The sequence below is a fragment of the Rhinoraja longicauda genome, chromosome 17 (genome assembly GCF_053455715.1).
Source record: "Rhinoraja longicauda isolate Sanriku21f chromosome 17, sRhiLon1.1, whole genome shotgun sequence".
Taxonomy (NCBI): Eukaryota; Metazoa; Chordata; class Chondrichthyes; order Rajiformes; family Arhynchobatidae; genus Rhinoraja; species Rhinoraja longicauda.
Genome location: NC_135969.1, coordinates 4,240,580 through 4,264,292, shown reverse-complemented (window position 1 = coordinate 4,264,292; position 23,713 = coordinate 4,240,580). Strand labels below are relative to the sequence as shown.

The 23,713-nt window shown below is 42.6% G+C and overlaps 1 protein-coding gene across 2 annotated transcripts in view; it reads left to right on the top strand.

Annotated features, from left to right (window-relative positions):
* tsen2 (TSEN2 tRNA splicing endonuclease subunit) overlaps positions 1-21,995 on the top strand; it is a 33,899-nt gene extending 11,904 nt beyond the window's left edge. For both annotated transcript variants that reach the window (XM_078413781.1, XM_078413780.1), the window contains exons 4-12: positions 334-373; positions 2,513-3,029; positions 4,564-4,635; positions 9,617-9,667; positions 10,441-10,579; positions 13,904-13,940; positions 14,035-14,146; positions 21,669-21,758; positions 21,867-21,995. In XM_078413781.1, coding sequence (XP_078269907.1) covers positions 334-373; positions 2,513-3,029; positions 4,564-4,635; positions 9,617-9,667; positions 10,441-10,579; positions 13,904-13,940; positions 14,035-14,146; positions 21,669-21,758; positions 21,867-21,926 — 1,118 coding nt within the window. In that variant the 3' untranslated portion in view covers positions 21,927-21,995. The remainder of the gene's footprint in view (positions 1-333; positions 374-2,512; positions 3,030-4,563; positions 4,636-9,616; positions 9,668-10,440; positions 10,580-13,903; positions 13,941-14,034; positions 14,147-21,668; positions 21,759-21,866) is intronic.
* Positions 21,996-23,713: the final 1,718 nt, after the last annotated feature.

Below are 23,713 nucleotides of genomic sequence, written 5' to 3'. Positions count from 1 at the left end.
GCTATTTCTTAATTAGATAACTGGGCAATGAAGGTGCTCTCCAGTTTTAAGGAGGTATGAGATCTGATTGCAGGAGTATCCAGTAGCAACGGATATTTTGTCGCCCCTACTGTGAATTTTAATTGTGATTTGTGGCATGTGAAACCTATTGAAGAGGAAGGAAGGCAGATTGCTTTTTCCATGGGATTATGTGTTCAGAAAACAATAGGAATTTTATTCAATACAAGGCTTCAATACAAAATATGATAAATATTTCAGTACAAACTATAATAAAATCAATATCAATTTTGGTTACATTAAAATATGTTCATTTCTCCTTTTGGTTGTTTGCAGATGCCAATTCTAAGCACTTGCCTGTAATTTCATCAAAAAAGTAAGCTTGATTTTATCATTAATCATTTTTCCAAGTATTTTATCGCTCAAGCTGCTAAGTTTTGTTACTTTTAATTTATTTTATAAATTAAAAATGTTTATTGTTCCAAAAAGTCACTTTGCACTGAAGTGTTTTGATTTAATGAAAATTATACCTATTATAAAATGGTATAGCTGATCAATGACAGATATCCTCGTCTTTTTCATTGGACCACCATTTTGTCCCGTGGGAGGGTAAAGCAATCATTTTTGAGAAGATACAAGTTGAAGAATATATAGGAAGAAAAATCATTGCGATTAGAATAACATATTTAAGTGAAGAACTACTGACCATTCTTCTGGAGAATTACTTCTTGCACTGTGATCTTTCAATATCTCTTACAAATTTTGAACTTCATTTTTGATTTCTGCTCCATTATCCGGCCACAAAATCTTCGAAGCGCTTCCCTCTGGAAGGCGACTCCGGACTGTCAAAGCAGCCACAGCCAGACATAAAAACAGCTTTTTTCCACGAGTAGTAGTTCTACTTAATAACCAAAGTCTGTGGTCTCTTTTTTGCTCTGGTTTATTTTTACCCACATGTTTAGACCGTAATGTTGTATGCTTATTGTTTTGATGTGGTTATGCTTTATTTTTCATTGTTAACTGTATGTTTGTGTTGTTATTTGTGAGCGGAGCACCAAGGTACATTCCTCGTATATGCACAAACTTGGCCAATAAACTTATTCATTCATTCATTACCACCTGACTATTATATATTTAGAATATTTACTTTTTTTCCATGCACATGAGTATCTATTGAGCCCGCCGGAAATTGGAGGAACAGCACCTCGTATTTCGCTTGGGCAGCTTGCAGCCCAGCGGTATGAACATTGACTTCTCCAACTTTAGATAGTTCCTCTGTCCCTCTCTTCCCCTCCCCCTTCCCAGTTCTCCCTCTGTCTTCCTGCCTCCACCTATATCCTTTCTTTGTCCCGCCCCCCCCCCCGACATCAGTCTGAAGAAGGGTCTCGACCCGAAACGTCACCCATTCCTTCTCTCCTGAGATGCTGCCTGACCTGCTGAGTTACTCCAGCATTTTGTGACACCTATTGAGCATTAACATCTACATCTGTTTATGGTCATCGCCCTTAACACTGTCCTTGCAGGTTTCCACTTCCAGCTTCTCAATGTATTGAGCAGTAGTTTTTTTTCTAGTTTCATGTAGTTCCCTCTGGTGTATGCAATTTTTGTACGCTTTAGATAATTATATATAAATTTTCTACTATATCAACTGGAACGATGTAAGTTGACAATTCCATCGTCACCATCATCTCACAGTTCCTTTAATATGAGTGTGCCGTAATCGTGTCACTGCGTTTTCTCCCACTAAACTATGAGAAGACCAAAATGTAATGCTGATCTTCAAGACAGGGAGGAAAGAGACAGAGAGTGGGGTTGCAAATAACTAATCCAGTCAACAGATTGCGGAATCTATTTTAAATACTTGATAAAATGAAAAGAACGTTTAGAAAATCATAACATAATTGAGCAGAGTCAACATGATTTTACGTCATAGAAATTATGTTTGCCTTGGAGATTCTGAGGATGTAATCTGAAGTGCAGAAAATGGGGAATGGTGGGTGTTGTATATCTAGATTTTTCTGAAGATGCTACCGATACCATACAAAAGAATATGCTACACAAAAGAATGTCACATATAATAAAAGCTTATAAAGTTAAGTTTAAGTTATTGTCCTAGTTAGATATTTGGTTAGAGGACATCAATAAGTTTTTTTACAGGTGGTCAGGCTATCATAGGTAGAGTGTCATAAGGATTAGTAATGGACCCTACGCTATTTAAAATCTAGAATGATTGACTGGAAACAATACGTTATCGCTTAATTGAAGTTTGCTGATGTATTTGTTGTGCAAGGTGTTCTCTGTAATGAATCTAATGAAAATAATATTCCCGTTTACAGTTAAAATAATTTTGCGATAATAAGCTGAACAGACCACTTAAAAAACCCTAACTAATGAATATACTTTGCAATGTGGGTAGGAGAAAAGTAGGTTCGGTTTAGAGGATGCAGGATGGCTTATTTTTCTGAGTCTTGGGCTTACCGGTAAAGCTAATGATTTATTTTGACTGTCTTTGCAGGTTTCAACATCATATCGATTGGGCGAGAAGTCTCCTGCAAGCACAGGAGGTGGAGGACAGTGCCATTGAAAGGATGCTTGAAAAATACACGCAATCAATTGACTTGTCCTGTGATGGAAGCAGCCAATTCTGCGATAGTTCACAGGAAACAAACTCTAACTTTCCCACATCAGAAACTAACCGTGTTGAAAAACGTGGAGAAGCACAAAATGGGGAAAATCAACCTGCAACAAGCCTTCAAAATAAGGAATATGATTCGGAAGACAATGCTCCTTGCGATCCTCCAGCAAAATGTGAAACTGTCGACTGCGAAGCTGCTGACAGGGAAGATCGGGTGCATGTGCATTGCCCCAGACATGATGATTGCCCCGTACACTGTGGCTTCCAAAATCAAGATGTTACCAAAGAGACTCAGCAGCATAATTCAATTCAAGACGACAAACTTTCTTCAGAGCATGAATATGTACTAGTGGTAGAAAAAATTCAGCCATGTTCTGATCAACCATTGAATAATGAGGTAAGCACATGATTAAGAACTGTTAGAATGTCTGTTATATTTCTGAGTCCAAATCCAACATGATGAATACTATGGGTAGGAAGGAACTGCAGATGCTGACCGAAGATAGACACAAAATGCTGGAATAACTCAGCAGGACAGGCAACATCTCTGGAGAGAAGGAATGGGTGATGTTTCGGGTCGAGACCCTTCTTCGGACTGATGTCAGGGGAGAGGAAGATACCTAGATAAGGAAGTGTAAGTTGTGAAAATAGGACAAAGGGAATGGAGATAAAGGGGGAGGGGGGGGGGCAGAGTTGGGGGGGGCAGAGTTGGGGGGGGGGCGGAGTTGGGGGGGGTGGCGTTGGGGGGGGGGTGGTGTGAAGTGAAATCCAGAATTTTCTTGCCCATTGTATGGGCAAAAGGAACTTCCCACGTGTGATCTGAAAAGAGAAATCTCTCATCTCAGAAGATTAAATGTATGTTTTGGATTTGGCCATCACTGTGTTCCATTTGGTAATGTTTAGACCACTCGCAAGGACTGTTCATACCCATCTGTAACTCCCTGCTCCAATCCACACAATTGACTGTGCCACCTACTGGCACCATGGTGCAGTTGGTTGGGCTAATGGCTCACAGCACCAGGGATCAAGGTTCTATCCTGACCATCGGTGCTGTCTATATGGAGTTTGCACATTCTCCCTGTGACCGCATGGGTTTCCTTCCGGGTCCACCTCCCACATCCCAAAGATGTGTAGGTTTGCAAGTTAATTGGCCTCCGTAAATTGTTCCTAGTGTGCAGGAGGGAGTGGATAAGAAAGTGCGGTAACATATGACTGGTATGTACAGGTGGTTTGTGTGGGCCGAAGGGCCTGTTTCCTTGCTATATCTTTAAACTAACTTAATCACATCTTAAAACTCTCTATATTTCTTCACCTTAGTCAATAATATATTCTGGCTAACTACTTTCTCAAGGTGTAGTATGTTTCATTTTGTACATCTGCTCAGCTATGATAAGATCGCAATTGTAACATTCTAACTGAAAGCTGAAGAATCGCATCTCTATTATTTGCGAAAATTGGCAAAGATCTCCTGACTTTTGTCAATTATATTAATTTCAAGTTCAATAGATTTGGTGTAGAACTAAATGTGTCTATAGTTTAATAATACTGCAAAGGCAAACAATTCTTTACGGATTCTGGGTACAGTGAGATTTCTATAACATCAAGGTTTAGTTGGCCTAGGAATATAATTCATCTATTTGATTGGCGTTCATGACCGAAAATGATGTTAATTCAAATGTGGTTTTTATTCACAAAATGCTGGAGTAACTCAGCAGGTCAGGCAGCATCACAGGAGAGAAGGAGTGGGTGACGTTTCGGGTCTCTCCTGAGATGCTGCCTGACCTGCTGAGTTACTCCAGCATTTTGTGAATAAATACCTTCGATTTGTACCAGCATCTGCAGTTATTTTCTTATACTCTTAATTCAAATGTGAATTTGGTTCCACAAACAGAAGTGATTTAAAAAAATGTTTGGGGGGTTTTCATTTTCAGGTGTCGGAGAGGGTAGTCTGCAAGCGGAATCCTTTCAAGGTTTTTGAGTATCTGCAGCTCAGTTTGGAAGAGGTATGATGGAGACAATAAATGTACGAGGTTCATTAACTTTATGTTTATCAGTAATTGAAGGTAAGAGTCTGGTGATAGTTATACTCAGCTGAAATGATAAATATGACGATTTAATGCTCAATATTGTAATGTGATAAAACACAATATTATACTTTGGTTGCATGATTGATAGGTGTCTTTTGTTACCATGCAAGAAATCATTTTAATTGGCTATAGTGAATGATACAGGCTCAGTTCCCAATGCGGATCAATGGGATTGGTGTAGACAGGTACTATGGGTGGCATAGACCTGGTGAGATGTGTTGTATGACTCTGTCACACTGTATGATTTTAACATAGTTATTGCAGTCATTCCACTCTGATGTAATGATTGTTAAGTAAGGAATAGGGAAAAATGACTCCATCAGAGTACTTTGACAAAATAATTGAATTATATTCTGATAGCAAATAGCCTGTTTAACAAGGAAGACAGGGACAAGATCGTTTGACACTATTTCCAATCCAGGCACTGGTGGTATCTATAATGTTGTATCATTGGGCAAGTAAGAGATCTCAAGGCAGTGATAGATACCAATGACTGTTAGACTGACAACCTGTTAAACCATCTCATCTGCTCTGTTACCTCCATCAACCTGACCCCTGCGGCACGGTGGCGCAGCGGTAGAGTTGCTGCCTTACAACGAATGCAGCGCCGGAGACTCAGGTTCAATCCTGACTACGGGCACCGTCTGTACGGAGTTTGTACGTTCTCCCCGTGACCTGCGTGGGTTTTCTCCGAGATCTTCGGTTTCCTCCCACACTCCAAAGACGTACAGGTATGTAGGTTAATTGGCTGGGCAAATGTAAAAATTGTCCCGAGTGGGTGTAGGATAGTGTTAGTGTGCAGGGATCGCTGGGCGGCGCGGACCCGGTGGGCCGAAGGTCCTGTTTCTGCGCTGTATCTCTAAATCTAAAAAAATATTTTAAAATCTAAAGTGACATTGGCAATAAAGCTTGCTGCAAGAATGGCACTGTTGAAAGTCTCAAGGACCACTGCAAGAATGGCACTGTTGAAAGCCTCAAGGACCTCCTAAGACAGTGCCCCCAGACAGTTTGAAGACCCCCCATAGTTTCAACAGCATCTGGAATGCCTGAGGTCAACCATAATTAGAACATGGACAGTGACTCCTGGCTTCTCTACCAGAAAACATCAGGGCCTGTTTGATGATTCAGGAGCTAGTTAAGTACAAACACAAGTTGTCCTTGGATTAGAACCTCCACCATGTCTCTGGAGAAAAGAAATTGCTGTACAGGGCCCCAAAGCCTGAAGTCCAACAGATGATGTGTAGAAAGAGTGAAGTAATGATGGCCTGAGTGAATTCTTCCACAGTGTTGAAGCCATCTGTGGCCTAAACATCTTAGAATCTAACCTGCTGAGATAAACGATCAGCGATAAACCAAACTGCAGAGGCAAGAGTTCCTTCAGGAACTATTCAGTTGTGGGTCTGTTCTTGACATTCGCACTTTTGTCTCAATTTCTCGGTAAATTATCAGGTCCAATCAATTTGGTGTTCTTAGCCGCTTAAAAAATCAAGGGGAACATATGCCAACTAAACAGCGCAAGGCCACAGGAGCAGACAGCTGCATCGTTACCTCCAAGTTCTATAACGTGGTGGGGAAGAACTAATGTCACAATTCACAGCCTCATTTCTCAACCAGGTCAATCGCGAATGCCATAAATTGTGACCCTCTTCAAATCAGCAGTGAGGTCTCCAGAGTCCATCCTGGTGCTGTCTTTAGACAATAGGTGCAGGAGTAGGTCATTCGGCCCTTCGAGCCAGCACCACCATTCAATGTGATCATGGCTGATCATTCTCAATCAGTACCCCGTTCCTGCCTTCTCCCCATACCCCCTGACTCCGCTATCCTTAAGAGCTCTATCTAGCTCTCTCTTGAATGCATTTAGACAACTGGCCTCCACTGCCTTCTGAGGCAGTGAATTCCACAGATTTACAACTCTCTGACTGAAAAAGTTTTTCCTCATCTCCGTTCTAACTGACTGAAAAAGTTTTTCCTCTTCTCCGTGGAGTTTCAGTCTGTCCTCGTGGGATTCCATGGAGCACTCTAGCTTCCTCACCCCTCCACTCATTTAAGTGGTCCGTTTTGTAGTGTCAGAGGATTCTGGGTTGGGGGCAGAGGTTAATGAGATTGTGAGAGAAAATAGGTTAGAGGGAAATATGCGGGAATGGGACTGAAAGCCAGCAGTGACGAGATAAATGGCCTTCTTGTGGCACGGTGGCGCAGCAGTTGAGTTGCTGCCTTACAGCGCTAGAGACCCGGGTCCAGTCCTGTCCACGGGTGCTGTCTGTATGGGGAGTTTCTACGTTCTCTTCATGACCGCATCGGTTTTCTCCAAGATCTTCAGTTTCCTCCCGCACTCCAAAGACGTACAGGTTTGTAGGTCAATTGGCTTGGCATTAGTGCAAATTGTCCCTAGTGCGTGTAGGATAGTGTTAGTGTGCAGGGATCGATGGTCGGTGCTGACTCGGTGGGCCAAATGGCCTGTTTCAGTGCTGTATCTCTGACCTGAACTGAAAAAATGTCACAAGGAAATATGAGATCGGAGTTATCAGATTGGGGGTCAGGGGGACAGTGGACAGCCGCCGGCATGTGACATCTTCACCCCGAATCATAGTTTGCATGCACGGATGATGGGTGTAATCTTTACTCTCTGAAAACTCTGAAAAATGAAAGAGCCGCATCAATGACTGTATATGCCTTTTTTTACCTCACAAAAGATTTTAAATCTATCAATAAAGAGGGATTGTAAAAAGATTCTTCTCAAATTTAACTGCTTATAGAAATTCATCTCCATCTTTCTCCAGAGTGTAGTGGCATGCAAGATCTTAATCAACAGCAGCACAACGGCCCCACCCTCAGTAAAAACAAAAACGCTTGAACTAATCAGTAGGTCAGGTCGCATCTGTGGAAGGGAAAAGTCAACTCCGTTACTCTTCCCACAGATGCAGCCTGCCCTTCCTGCAATTTCTGTTTCTCAGCTCGAACAACAACTCTGAAACACTGTTTCTCTTCCCACAGGTGTGGCCCGACATGCTGAGTAGATTCAGAATTTTAAGTTTTTATTTTGGATCTGGAGTACGTTTTGATTTTCAGACCCAATCTCAGTGCAGATTTAGGATTAAGCGAAGCTGCGTTATCACGCCAACACTTTTTTCCAGTCTTTCTTTCTTGCTGCAGTAATGTGCCTCACCTCCAGAGCAAATGGAAACCGATCAACCTTAGGCTGCCACAGGCCCAGTGCACGACTAGCTTGTTTTCCTGCTGTATCTCTCTCTATGATGCTACCACTCTATAAAATACCCACATCCAGCACAATGTTCATGGTTTACCTAGGAGCAGTGATCACAGCCTTCACATATGCCCCTGAGACCTGGATTACCTACAACATCGTAAAGGTTTCCCATTTAAAAAGAGATGGTGATTTTCTTTCCTCTCAGAGAATCATGGGTCTTTGGAACACTCTTCCCCAGGGAAAGGGAAGCAGCTTATTAGAATCTTATTAGAACTGAGATGAGGGAAAACTTTTTCAGTCAGAGAGTTGTGAATCTGTGGAATTCTCTGCCTCAGAAGGCAGTGGAGGCCAATTCTCTGAATGCATTCAAGAGAGAGCTAGATAGGGCTCTTAAGAATAGCGGAGTCAGGGGGTATGGAGAGAAGGCAGGAACGGGGTACTGATTGAGAATGATCAGCCATGATCACATTGAATGGCGGTGCTGGCTCGAAGGGCGAATGGCCTCCTCCTGCACCTATTGTCTATTGTCTATCAGAGTTTGATAGGTTTTTGATAACCAAAAGGTGAAAGCTTACCAGTGGGAGGAGAGGAATGGGGTTGCATTGAGATGAGCCATGAGTCTATTGAATGGGTCAGACTCAAGGGCTGGGGGACCTGCTCTTGTTCCTAATTCGTGTGCTTGAAGTAGACATCTCAAAGTACTGAAGAGTTACCACCAGTTCTGTCCCTGAAGAATGTTTCTGCAAATCCATTGGCTGGATAAGCAAACCGATGTCAGTGTCTTCTCTTACACTAACAAGTTGACAATTAGGACTCTAAATTACAACTGTTCATCTTCAATGGACAAGCCAGCATCAGACTTGTTAAACAGATGCTCTGTCCGGAACTTTGACACATTACCAGGTGGGAACGAGAAATGAAAATGGTCGCAAAGCCTCTTTTACAAAAAAAGCCCAACTTCCTCACTGATTTGAATTTTGGCCTGTTGACTGTGCAAATTGAAGCTTTTAAAATGGCATTGAAAACTAAGTCTATTCATCAGGAGAACACAGAAGTCCTCTGTAAGAGCTGAATGGGTGCATCCCCTCTAACGTTACTCGCCCATCCTGTTGAACATCTTCTATTCTCCCTTTAGCAGAATCATTGGATCCCACATTGGCCTCACCTGCTACCTCGGTTCCCACAGAGTTAATGGAAGCACATCATTCCCAATCCCAAGGGAATTCCTCACAGATCTCAAACAAAATTGTATGTAGTCAACACAATTTTAATATGTAGTAAATTCCATTTCTTTTTTATTTTACTTTTTTAATTTATATTTTTATTAAGAAATATGACGCATGAAAATGAAAAACAATGTCAGTTCAATGATGAGAATCACAGTCAAAGGATAGAGACAAAAATGGCAATACTACAATCAAAGTACTGTGTATCTCAATAGATTGAAATAAAAACTAGTCATACTTTCTGTATTTCAAAGATATAATAAAACAAAGCAAAACAAAAGACAAAAAAAAATTCTTAATACAGATAAAAGTTTTTACATGATTGCCAATTGTAGTTTGATGGCCTATTTAATTAAACCATGATTGCTGTACCCCTGCCCCAGACAGATTTCTAAATTACAACTTGCAAAACGTTTACTCTCAGTACTTGTATTCATGTCTCTGTCTAACTTTGCTGTTTCAGGCCTTTTTCCTCGTTTATGCCTTGGGATGTTTAACTATTTTTCAAGATGAGGTAAGTATTACATTCTCCTTTGGATAGAGACTTAGAATTGATCAAATCTCTCCTAATTGTTATTTATTCAATTTGCAATTACTGTTGCAGATGAAGAAAGTTTCAATCTACAAGCAGAACTTGCAATTGTGGGTTAGGATTACGATTTCAACTTGATTTTCTTCACCCAGACGGCAGCGAATCTTAAAAATTCTCTACTCCTGAACTGGCTCAATCACTGAGCACATTTAAAAGAAAATTTGATATTTGGATATTTAGAAATTCAAGGGATGCGATGTTAATGTAGGAGGGTGGTACTCGGGTAAATGATCAGCCATGATCTTATTGAGTGATGGAACAGGCACGACGGGCCAAATGGCCTGCTTCTCTGACTTATGTTCTTAAGCAGTGTCACACTCTGAATGTTACATTTGAACTTTGAACATAAAAGCAACAGGATCATTGAAATATTAGCTTTTTGGAAGTATTTGACTTGGATTAATCTATCCACTGAGATTGAATTTAACAAAAATATTAACGCAATACGCAATGAGAAGAGATAAAATATTAGAAATGTGAAATAGAACCTGAGAACACTAGAAATCCCACGTCCATCAGGATCTAACTATACAAAAGAAGGATAGGTTTTAACACTTCAATGATCTGAATCATTAGCAGTATCGGTTTACATTTTGTTTGCTTGTCAAGTTGATGATGGAGACTGAAGCCATTAATACCCAACCAGTCACGCAAACGATTATAAATATTAATGATGGGCTGTCTTTTGCTTTCAGGAGCCTCTGACTATTGTCAAACTCTGGGAAGTATTTAGTGCAATTCAGCCTGGGTTTAAAGCCAACTACATGGGCTATCATTACTTTCGAGGTAAAGGCTGGGTGCCAAAAACAGGACTGAAGTATGGAACAGACCTTTGTAAGTACTTGCTTAATCTATGTTCACCCTTTTGACAATGACACAATATACAGAATCAAAGAGGATTGGGGAGTTCTCCCTGGGGCCAACACATATCCTAACATCAATGTCCCTAAAAATAACAGGCTGTGCTCATTATTACATTGGTCTTTGTGGTAAGTTGCTATCATATTTCCTACATTATGCCAGAGATTACACTTCAAAAATACAGTATGTGGTGTGAAGAAGGGTCACGACCCGAAACGTCACCTATCTATTTTCTCCAGAGATGCTGCTGGACCCGCTGAGCTCCCCCAGCATCTGCAGTTCCTTTTTATTACACTACTAGACCATGTGGACCCGTTGGGCCCAAACCTCTCCTGCATTGGTGCAGCACCCTGTCCTCCGTCCTCCCCTCTCTCCTCACCCCCCCCCCCCCCCGTCTCCCTTCTTCCCCACTCCCCCCTCCCTCACCCTCCTCTCATTTTAAACTTAAAAATGTGAATAACTTTAAAAACATAACACCAATTTCAATAAAACTACTTGCATTATTATTAAAGTGACAATGATGAGTAAGGTGGGCCTAAAATTGTCGCGCTATCGTGTACCGTTTTGGCTGAAGTTCAGTCACAAACAAGATAACAAACGAGAGTTTTAGTATATAAATTTAGATAGTATGTGGTTGGCAATTTAAGTGTTTCAGAAAATGCCACATCTGAACAGCGCAACTAGGTGAAAGTCTTTGTCTTAAAAGTAAAACTATCTCCATTAAAGCTCAGAGAATTCAGAAAATTCACACTGAACTCAACAAAAAAAGTCTGAAATGTCCTAGATTTTATCTGCATCTGGTTTTGGGTGTGGCGGCATTATGGTTAGGTTACTGAATAAATAACCAGAGGCCTGGACTATTGATCTGGAAATGAGATGGAATCCCACCATGACAAGTGAAGAAATCGGAAATAAAAATAGAAAGCTATCAATGTTTATGGTAACAGTGAAGCAATCAAATTGTTGTAAAATCCATTTGACGTTACGTCCTTCAGGGAAGGAAATCTGCCATCCGTATCTGGTGTGTTCTGGATGGCATTCCAAATCTATCAATATGGTTGAATCATGAATTGTTTCATCAAGTAGTCCAGTAGATGTTACAGAAAGTCCATGTCCCGTGCTGGGCAAGAACATGATCAGGGTGTATGCTAATCCTATTAGTGTCACTACAATGTAGAATGGGACAGAATAATCCAGGTCGGATTGCCTTTCAACCTCAATCTAATGAATGTCAACTCTGTTTCCAGTAGAAATTTGTATAAAATGTCACAGAGAACTACTGCAAAGTCACAAATTGAACTTTTCAAGCTTTTGTGTGTTATTTGATTATTTTGTGTATAACAAGCTTTTTTTTAATATAGGATTTAGTCGGTGACCAAATTAAAATCATACTTGACTACCAGTTTGACTTGACTGAAAACATTGTTGCTTTGAAGGAGTTATGGAGATATGCACCTGTTGGCTCAAATTTAGATTGATGATATGGGAATGGTGGCATAATAGCCACGGGTGCTTGTCTGTACAGAGTTTGTACGTTCTCCCCGTGACCACATGGGCTTTCTTTGAGAACTTTGGTTTCCTCCCACTCCAAAGACGTGCAGGTTTGTAGGTTAATTGGCTTGGTAGCAACGTAAAAATTGTTCCTAGTGTCGGATAGTGTTAATGAGCGGGGACTGCTGGTCGGTGTAGACTCGGTGGGCCGCAGGGCCTGTTTCCACACTGTATCACTAAACTAAGGACTAAACTACATTAGCCTGACGTCCTGACGCAAGATTCACAATCTCTTTCTTGCACTTCATCTCATTGTTGTTGGTCCAGCTGACAGCAGTCACCTCACTGAGGAACATAAAGATTGAGTTGTTGATGTACTCGGACACGGTCATGGGTATAGAAGGAGTCGAGCAAGGGGCGGAGGGGCATAGTGTTGGGGCAGGGAGCACATAACCCTGAAGGGCGCCAGTATTGAGGTTCAGGGTATTCCAAAGAAAACTACACTCGTCTATCCTGTTTCTCCTCGTAAGTTCAGGCCAGTTCATTGGCTATATTTAAGAGGGAGTTAGATGTGGCCCTTGTGGCTAAAGGGATCAGGGGGTATGGAGAGAAGGCAGGTACGGGATACTGAGTTGGATGATCAGCCATGATCATGAGGCTCGAAGGGCCGAATGGCCTACTCCTGCACCTATTTTCTATGTTTCTAAGTAAATTCCCCCAGTCTTGGCAACCTGCTTGTAAATCTGTGTATCACAGCTTGGAGTGTTTTGCCCTGGCCTGAGATCTTATTGTTGCCACTGATTATTCAGCACCCAGTGGCAGAAGGATGTTCCTGGAGGCATCCTGCCATTACTGTGTCTTCAGCTTTGCAACATAGGCAGAGCCATCAAGGTGAATGCCCTTTGCTTCCATCTTAATTCCTCGCTACGTTTGGCATCAGGCCATTACAGACAACCTGATTGAAAAGGAGAATGTGATATGGGGAGAGTAGTTGGAAGCCCAAACCTGCCTCCCACATTTCTTTTCACAGCACTTTGTTTGCACGGGGAATAATGACTCATTGCTATTGTAATACAATATCCTTTATGAATGACATTCTGAGACACAGATACTTGCGTCCAAATAGGATACGGGTGAAAGAATCAGTTTACCTCTTAATGGCAATAGTAAGGCATGCACCCCTCATTAAAAGTGTTATTTCATTACGTGGTTTGTTGTAGATAAATATGAGTGGCACATTTATTTTGGAAAGCCTGGAGATTAGATATTCCTGTTAAATAACTGATGATGATCACTTCCTCGGTTAATTTGCTCTCTTTGTTTCAGAAGAAAATACTAACAACGTCAATCTCTGCCCAACTTATTATTTGCCTGCATAATAATGGGGATAATGGTGTTGTTTCAGCTGCAATTGTATTGTAGAAATAATTGGTATTTGTATCTTGTGAAGAAAGGATATGTTAATGTCCTTTTTTAATGAAGGCCATACCTGTTGTTACAGGAGAGTAAAATAGTAAGAACAGTTAAAAGCCATACAGGACGTGGTAAATAAAACCAGATTAAAACAACAAGTTCAACATCCACTTTTCCCCTTTCAGGCTCCATCCACCTTGTCAGGTTGAAACATTAACTTTTTCCTCTTTCTAGGAATGCTGCCTGACCTGATGACTATTTCCAGTGATTTATCTTTTTTATTTCCGACTTCTAACATTCCAGTCTTTTTTTTTTACGTTTTGTAATCAGAACAAACCTTTATATTTGTGCATCAGATTTAAAATAGCATTTAATTATCCTTTTGTATTTCAGTGCTATATCGAAAAGGGCCTCCATTTTATCACGCAAGGTATGAATAGTGCAGTTAAAATAATATTTGCATTGGAATCTTATTCTATTTTTATAGTCCAATGATCCATTTTTTGTTTTCTTTCTGTCTACAGTTATTCAATCGTGGTTGAAATGGTTGATGACAGTTGTCGGGGCTTGCAACAGAGGCCTTTTACATGGCAGTCACTTGCAGGGTTGGTTCGAATCACTACCAATGTCTCTAAGGTAAAGGTTCTCCTTGAACACTCCAACAGAAATCGTGTTTTGTTGACGCCAAGCCTTCCCCAACTTCTGTACGCATAGGTTTTTAATAGTTTAATAGAAACTTTTTTTCATCTGTTTCCCGGGCTTTCTCAGTCGTTTATTTCTCTGTGGATTGTAGATTTTTAAGAGTAGACTCCCACTTTGGTTGTTGACAATGTATATTGTCAGAACTTTGTCTGGCATCCTCAACAAAACCACCATACAATCGTTGTAAACAGGGCATTTGACAATTATTAAATGCTCCATAGTGAATTACTGCTCTTCTCAAATTCTGGCATTCAATGGCTTTAAATATTTTTTATTACGAGGTACAATGCTCTTTTACAAAGTTGGTGTTACAGTAAAATATTCCAACCCATGATTTAATGCCGTGTAAAGAAAATACTCTAAACTTTTCTTTTTTATGCTTTTAAAATAACACTAGGTATTCAAATCATGGCAATAGAATTACATTTATGTCCCATACTACAAAAAAATCGCTCCATCAAAATTACTTAATTGCTATAGAGAACTTTGGGTGCCTCAGACCGTCCCCTCCGTAACTCCCTGGTCTACTCGTCCCTTCCCAACCAAACCACCCCCAGGTACCTTCCCCTGCAACTGCAGGAGATGCAACACCTGTCCATTTACCTCCCCCCTCGACTCCATCCAAGGACCCAAACAGTCTTTCCAGGTGAGGCAGAGGTTCACCTGCACCTCCTCCAACCTCGTGTATTGTATCCGCTGTTCCAGATGTCAACTTCTCTACATCGGCGAGACCAAACGCAGGCTCGGCGATCGTTTCGCTCAACACCTTCGCTCAGTCTGCCTTAACCAACCTGATCTCCTGGTGGCTCAGCACTTCAACTCCCCTCCCACTCCCAGTCGGACCTTTCTGTCATGGGCCTCCTCCATTGTCATAGTGAGGCCCAGCGCAAATTGGAGGAACAGCACCTCATATTTCCCTTGGGCAGTTTACACCCCAGCGGTATGAACATTGACTTCTCTAACTTCAGATAGTTCCTCTGTCCCTCCCTTTCCCCTCCCCCTTCCTAGTTCTCCCACTGTCTTCCTGTCTCCTACTACATCCTATCTTTGTCCCGCCCCCTCCCCTGACATCAGTCTGAAGAAGGGTCTCGACCCGAAACGTCACCCATTCCTTCTCTCCTGAGATGCTGCCTGACCAGCTGAGTTACTCCAGCATTTTGTGTCTACCTCGGGTGCCTCAAAGTCTTTAAAGGTCTCTGCTGCAAATGGTAGAAGGATATTGTGTTACAAATATCCGTATAACAGTGACTTATCCTTGACATCATTCTGAAATATCAGCAGGACAAGTATCGAATGGATTTAATGCCCTTTGTATTAATAATATATGCAAAATTCTCATCTTAATTACAACCGAATTGTTTAGGATGATTGTAACCTAATTACTGTTTTTATTCTTTTCATGGTTAAACCCAAAGTTCTGAATTGGGGCGGATAGTGAAGGGCTAGGCATATGGGAGTAAGAAAGCCTGGATGACGAGAGCAAGTGAGGCGTTGGTCAGGAAAAAGGAAGCATTATCCCGGTATAGGCAGCTGGGATCTAGTGTATCGCTGGAGGAGTTTAGGGACTGAGGACCACATTTAAGAAGGAATTTATTCACAAAATGCTGGAGTAACTCAGCAGATCAGGCAGCATCTCAGGAGAGAAGGAATGGGCGATGTTTCGGGTCGAGACCCTTCTTTAGACTGATGTCAGGGGGGCGGGACAAAGGAATGATATAGGTGGAGGCAAGAAGACAGTGGGAGATCTGGGAAGGGGGAGGGGAAGAGAGGGACAGAGGAACTATCTAAAGTTGGAGAAGTCAATGTTCATACCACTGGGCTGCAAGCTACCCAGGTGAAATATGAGGTGCTGTTCCTCCAAATTCCGGTGGGCCTCACTATGGCACTGGAGGAGGCTCATGACAGAAAGGTCAGACTGGGAATGGGAGGGGGAGTTGAAGTGCTCGGCCACCGGGAGATCAGATATCTGGGTCAAAATGTGGTCGTAGAGCAGGAGTTCTAGGTCATTTAAGAAGGAAATCAGGAGGGCAAAAGGGAGCAATAAGCTCTTGCAGAGGCGATTAAGGAGAAAGTTATTTTATAAGTACATTAAGGGAAATAGGGTAACAAGCGAGAGAATGGGGCCCCTTAGAAACCAAAGTGGTCATCAATGTGAGCAACTGCAGGAAGTGGGCAAGGTCTTCAATGAGTATTCCCCTCTTTTTATTGTGGAGAAAGACACAGAGACTGGGGAGCTTGGGACAGCTAATGGAGATGGCTTGAGGACAGTCTGCATGACGGTTGAGGAGGTGTGAGACGTCCTAAGGCGTATGAAGGTAGAAAAATCCCCTGGGGCTGGTCATGTACATCTGAGGACACTCTGGGAAGCTAGAGAAGAAATTGCAGGACTGCAGACGGAGATATAGGAATCATCATAAGACACAGTTGAGGTGCTGGGTGACTGGAGAATGGCTGATGTTGGCCCTCTGTTTAAGAATGGTTCATAAGTTCTAGGAGCAGAATTAGGCCATTTGGCCCATCAAAACTACTCCGCTATTTAATCATGGCTGATCTATCTTTCCCTCACAACCCCATGCTTCTGCCTTTGCACCATAACCCCTGACACCTGTACAAATCAAAAACTGTCAATCCTCGCCTGACTCTGCCTCCACAGTTGTCCGTAGCAATGAATTCCACACATTTACCACCATCTGACTAAAGAAGTTCCTTCTCATCTCCTTCCTAACGGAACGACCTTTTACTCTGAGGCTGTGGCCTCTGGTCCTGGACTCTCCCACTAGTGGAAACCTCCTCTCCACATTCACTCTATCCAGGCCTTTGACTATTTGGTGCGTTTCAATAAGGTACCCCCTCATCCTTCTAAACTCCAGCGGGTACGGTCTCAGTGCCTTCAAACACTCATCATTCCTGGGATCATTCTCGTAAACCTCCTCTGAACCCGTCTCCAACGCCAGCACATCCTTCCTCATATTATGGGGCCCAAAACCCGCTCACAATACTCCAAATGTGATCAGAACAGTGCCTTATAGAGCCCCAGCATTCTATCCCAGTTTTTATATTCTAGTCCTCTCGAAATAAATGCCAGCAGTGCATTTGCCTTTCTTACTACCGATTCGACTTGCAAATTAACTTTTTGGGAATCCTGCACCAGCACTCCGTAGTCCCTTTGCACCTCTGATTTCTGAATTCTCTCTCCATTTAGAAAATATTCTATGCCTTTATTCCAACTACCAAAATGCATGACTCCACACTTTGTTACATTATATTCCATCTGCCACTTCTCAGCCCACTCTCACGACCTGTACAAGTCCTTCTGCAGAGTCCCTGCAGGTAGTGTACAGAACTACTAGAGGCAGGTAGTTCGCTACACTACCTGCCCCTCCACCTATCTTCGTATCATCTGCAAACATGGCCATAAAGCTTCAATTCCCTCATCCAAATTATTGACACACACCATGAAGAGTAGCGGCTCCAACACCGACCCTGCGGTACACCGCTAGTCACTGGCAGAAGAGGCCATCTTTTTGCCACTCTTTGCCTTCTGCCATCCAGCCAACCTGCTATCTTTGCTAGTATCATCCCTCTGATAACATGAGCTCTCACCCTCATTAGCAGCCTCACCTTATCAAAGGCCTTCTGAAAAAATCCAGGGAAACCACATCCACTGACTCCTTTGCCTATCCCGCTATTTACTCCCTCAAAAAATTCCAACAGGCAAGATCTCCCTGTCACAAAACTATGTTGACCTGAGCCTATTTTATCGCGCACTTCAAAGTGCTCCGAAACCTCACCTTTTATAACGGACTCTAAAATCACTCACTGGCCAATGGTTTCCACTCTTCTGCGTCACTTCCTTCTTGAACAAGGGAGTAATATTTGCAATTTTCCATTTCTCCACAATCTCTAAAGCCACCTCTTTCAGAACCCTGGGGTGCAGTCCATCCATCCAGGTGACTTATCCACCTTCGGACCTCTCAGCTTCTCTTTAGTGACAGTCACTCCACTAATTTCCCCCCCCTGATTCTCTTGAATTTCCGGCACATTGCTAGTATCTGCCACTGTGAAGACTGATGCAAAAACATATTCAATTCATCTGCCATTACTCTTATGACCACCGTAACATTGCCTTTCTTACTGATTGTATCTACTGATGTAATTTGCACGCTGCTTCCTGGCTACTGTTTGCCCTGGTTACTGTTTGCAGAGGGATCCAGGAGTCCACACTGATCAGCCAAAACATTATGACCACTGACAGGCAGAGTGAATAACATTGATTATCTTGTTACAATGGCACCTGTCAAGGGGTGGGATACATTAGGCAGCAAGTGAACGGTCAGTTCTTGAGGTTGAAGTGTTGGATGCAGGAGAAATGGGCAGGAGTAAAGACCTGAGCGACTTTGACAAGGGCCAAATTGTTATGGCCAGACGACTGGGTCAGAGCATCTCTGAAACGGCAAGGCTTGTGGGGTGCTCCCGGTCAGCAGTGGTGAGTATCTACCGACAGTGGTCCGAGGAGGGACAAACCACAAACCGGCGACAGACAGGGTGTTGGGCGCCCAAGGCTCATCGATGTGCGAGGGCAACGAAGGCCGTCTGGTCCGAACCGACAGAAGGTCTACTGTGGCACAAGTCACAGGAAATTTTAATGGTGGTCACGGGAGGAATGTGTCACAATACACAGTGCATTGCACCCTGCTGCTTATGGGGCTGCACATGGAGGACCAACAACATATTAGGCAGGTGGTCATAATATTTTGGCTCATCATGTTTTGGCTGATCGGTGTAGATGCAGAGTTCCCTGAAAGAGACATCGCAGGTGGATAGGGTGGTAAAGAAAGCATTTGGTACATTGGCCTTCCTCAGTCAGGGCATTGAATGTAGAAGTCGGGACATTCTGTCACAGTTGTGCAAGATGCTGGTGAGGCTGCATTTGGAGTGTTATGTTCAAGTTTGGTCACCCTACTATGGAAAGGATGTCATTAAGCTGGAAAGAGTGCAGTGGAGATTTGACAGGATGTTGCCAGGACTCCAGGGAAAAATGACGTAGGATGAGAGGGAAAAGTTTTAATAGGGACCCAAGGGACCACTTTTTCAGTCAGAGGGTGGTGAGTATATGGAATGAACTGCCCGAGGAGGGATTTGAGGTGGGTACAATAACATTTAAAATATACTTAAGACGTGTACATGGATAGGAAAGGTTTAGAGGGACATGGACCAAATGCGGGGAAATGGGACCAGCTTAAATGGTACATCTTGGCCAGCGTGGATGAGTTAGGCTAAAGTTGCCTGCTTCCACGTTGTATGACTCTGATTTCATAATATTATGTACTCTGTGCGTAATCATTGGCGGCAGTCATTTACAAGCCATTGAAAAGCAAATAACTGCAGATTCTGGAAATCTGAAATAAAAACAGGGATTTTCAGCAGATCTTTCAGCATCTGTGGAGAGAGAAACACCGTGAATATTTCAGGTAGATTACCTTTGTTCTGTTGAAGGACCATTGAGCTGAACATTAACTCTGCTTCTTTCAACACAGATATTGCCTGACTAGCCTCTTTTTCTTTATATTTAAGGCCATTTATCAACCTGTCCTTTCACATTTATTCATTTCAGCATACAGATGACCCTCGTTATAACGGGCCATAGGGAGGGAGGGAAATGGGGTCCGTTATTGCCGATTGTCTGCTATAACCGGCACGGTGGCGCAGCGGTAGAGTTGCTGCCTTACAGCGAATGCAGCGCCGGAGACTCAGGTTCGATCCTGACTACGGGCGCCGTCTGTTCGGAGTTTGTACGTTCTCCCCGTGACCTGCGTGGGTTTTCTCCGAGATCTTCGGTTTCCTCCCACACTCCAAAGACGTACAGGTTTGTAGGTTAATTGACTGGGTAAAATGTAAAAATTGTCCCTAGTGTGTGTAGGATAGTGTTAATGTGCGGGGATTGCTGGGCAGCGCGGACTCGGTGGGCCGAAGGGCCTGTTTCCACGCTGTATCTCTAAATCTAAATCTAATCCCTGGTCTCCAAATGTGAGGAAGGATATTCTTGCTATTGAGGGCGTGCAGCGTAGGTTTACTAGTTTAATTCCCGGAATGGCGGGACTGCCATATGTTGAAAGACTGGAGCGACTAGGCTTGTATAGACTGGAATTTAGAAGGATGAGAGGAGATCTTATCGAAACGTATAAGAATATTAAGGGGTTGGACACGTTAGAGGCAGGAAACATGTTCCCAATGTTGGGGGAGTCCAGAACAAGGGGCCACAGTTTAAGAATAAGGGGTAGGCCATTTAGAACTGAGATGAGGAAAAACTTTTTCAGTCAGAGTTGTAAATCTGTGGAATTCTCTGCCTCAGAAGGCAGTGAAGGCCAATTCTCTGAATGCATTCAAGAGAGAGCTAGATAGAGCTCTTAAGGATAGCGGAGTCAGGGGGTATGGGGAGGAGGCAGGAACGGGGTAATGATTGAGAATGATCAGCCATGTTCACATTGAATGGCGGTGCTGGCTCAAAGGGCCGAATGGCCTCCTCCTGCACCTATTGTCTATTGTCTAAAAATAACCGAGTAAGGGATTCACTCCAACCACTTAGCGGTTACTCTGTGAACCAAGAAAATGTCTTCAAACACAAAGTTCTTTTTAACAGCTAAAAATATATTTTTGTTACTGCTAAAAATACAGATGCTCCTCGACTTACGATGGGGTTACGTTCCGATAAACCCATCGTAAATCGAAAATATCGTAAGTCGATGCACCTGATGGCGTGGCTGACTGGGAGCTGCGGCTTGCTGCCGTTGCCCAGCATCACGAGAGAGGATATCGTTAGCCCAGGAAAAGATCAAAATTCGACGTGCGGTTTATACTGAATCTGTATCGTTTTTGCACCATCGTAAAGTCGAAATATCGTACGTCGAAGCATCGTAAGTCAAGGAGCATCTGTACTAAAGGCTGTTTGTTACATTATTTCAGAGTCTCATTGCACAAGTTTCGATCGAAGCGATCGCTTGTCAATTTCGATGGCCTCCCGCAATGTAACTAGCAGCCTGTGTTCTTAAAAATACAGTGGTGTCCGATTACTGCGGGAACACTCCATCCACTGCAACTGAAATCTGTTATAAAGATGTCCATAATAACGAGGGTAGACTGTACATCTAAGTTGGTAAAATGGAATTTCATTACTTGTTTCACCGACAATAAAAATATTTGTTCATTTCTTTTAAGTGTTATTTTTGAAACTGATTAATAAAAGTTGAAGGTATTGTTTTGATGGATGACTAAACACTAAAATAACAGTGAAAAATACTGTAGGTCAGGTAGCCTCCGAAGGTAACATGAATAAATAATAAAACCACTCCATAATATACTGATAAACATACACTTCCTATATGTGTTGTCTTTAATGCCATGTTTTTTTAAAAGTTTATAACATACACTAACAATTTTGTTATCTCTTTTTGTTCAGGAACTCATGTTGTGCTATTTGATTAAGCCATCAAATATGACTGAAGAAGAAATGACTTCACCAGAATGTATGAAGAGGATTAAAGTTCAGGTGCAAGGATTTCCTTTTTAGTGAAAACATCAACTGATGACAAAACTTGTTGTTTGTGGTTATTTGGACCTTAGTGGTTATTGAACAATTTTTGTCTTTTTGTTCCAGGAAGTGATTGTAAATCGCTGGATTTCTTCCCGAGAACGCACTGACCAAGAGGAGTCATAGCATTTTACCGCGGTTTCATGTCGGGATCAAATAAATTTATTTGTCGCAGGACAAGGACTTGAAACAAAGCGTTTTTTCAACTGTTCTAAACACACAGACCTAGACCTGGAGGAGTCAGTGGGTCAGGCATTATTTATGAAGGGAATGGACTGTTGATAATTTGGGTTGGAACCCTGGGGCCCCAATCTGAAATGTCACCTGTCTATTCCCTCCACAGATGCTGCCTGACCCGCTGAATTCCTCCAGCACTTTGTGTTTTTTTTCCTCAAGATTCCTGCATCAACAGTTTCATGTGTTTCCATTTTGTAACTGTGACTTGATTAGAAAATACTGTGAAACTTTGATGATCCAGTACCCAGAATTTGTTGATCCCAGACTACCAGATTTTCCAAACCAGCGGATGTTACCCTTAGTAACACACATTCATTTCCAAGATTCAATTTAATTGTCACCTGTACCAATTAAGGTACAGTGAAATTTGAGTTACCTTACAGCCATACTAAGTGAAAAGCAACAAGACACACAGCCACATAAAATAAAATTTAGCATAAACATCCACCACAGCGGATTCCACATTCCTCACTGTGATGGAATGTAATAAAGTTCAATCAGCTTCCACTTTGTTCACCCGCGGTCGGGGCTGTTGAACCGTCCGCAGTCGCCGCTGCTGACGGTCTGATGTCCAAGGCCCTCTCGTCGGCATGATTGAAATTCCGGCGTCGGGACAGGTAGGAACACTCTCCGCGGCATGGAAGCTCCCGAGTCGCTCTATTCTTACCAGAGACCGCGGGCTTCACGGTGTTAAAGTCCACAGGCCCCGCGGTTGGAGCTCTCCACAGTCGACTGGAATTTAGAAGGATGAGAGGAGATCTTATCGAAACGTATAAGATTATTAAGGGGTTGGACACGTTAGAGGCAGGAAACATGTTCCCAATGTTGGGGGAGTCCAGAACAAGGGGCCACAGTTTAAGAATAATGGGTAGGCCATTTAGAACGGAGATGAGGAAAAACTTTTTCAGTCAGAGAGTTGTGAATCTGTGGAATTCTCTGCCTCAGAAGGCAGCGGAGGCCAATTCTCTGAATGCAACCAAGAGAGAGCTAGATAGAGCTCTTAAGGATAGCGGAGTCAGGGGGTATGGGGAGAAGGCAGGAATGGGGTACTGATTGAGAATGATCAGCCATGATCACATTGAATGCTGGTGCTGGCTCAAAGGGCTGAATGGCCTCCTCCTATTGTCCATCAGTGAAGCCAGGGAATTTAAAGGGAGCAAGAAATTGAGCTCCAGTAATTTTCAGCTTGTTGCAAGCCCCATGTTGCCAGTATTACAAAGCAACCTATATACATGAATAGTGAGCTCATGGACACTAAGTGTATTAATGTGAGCCAGAGGCCAAACAATCGATGAATAGGTTATCAGTGTTTTACCATACAGGCACCTCATGGTTTACATGGGCATTATGGGCTTGGAAAAACAATGCAAAAATCAAAGAGAGTAAATCAAACATATCCCAGGCACTGCACCTGACTACGCTGCCTATCGAAATAAATCAGGGGGATTCACATCACACAACGTTATAAAGTATTCTGTTCCTTCTGTGCAATGCTTTACCTGAAATACATGATGCTAATCGATGGAGGAAGAAAGATTCTAAGGGGAGTAAGAGGCGACTGTGGCTGACAAGGGAAGGGAGAGTTGTAAATCTGTGGAATTCTCTGCCTCAGAAGGCAGTGGAGGCCAGTTCTCTGAATGCATTCAAGAGAGAGCTAGATAGAGCTCTTAAGGATA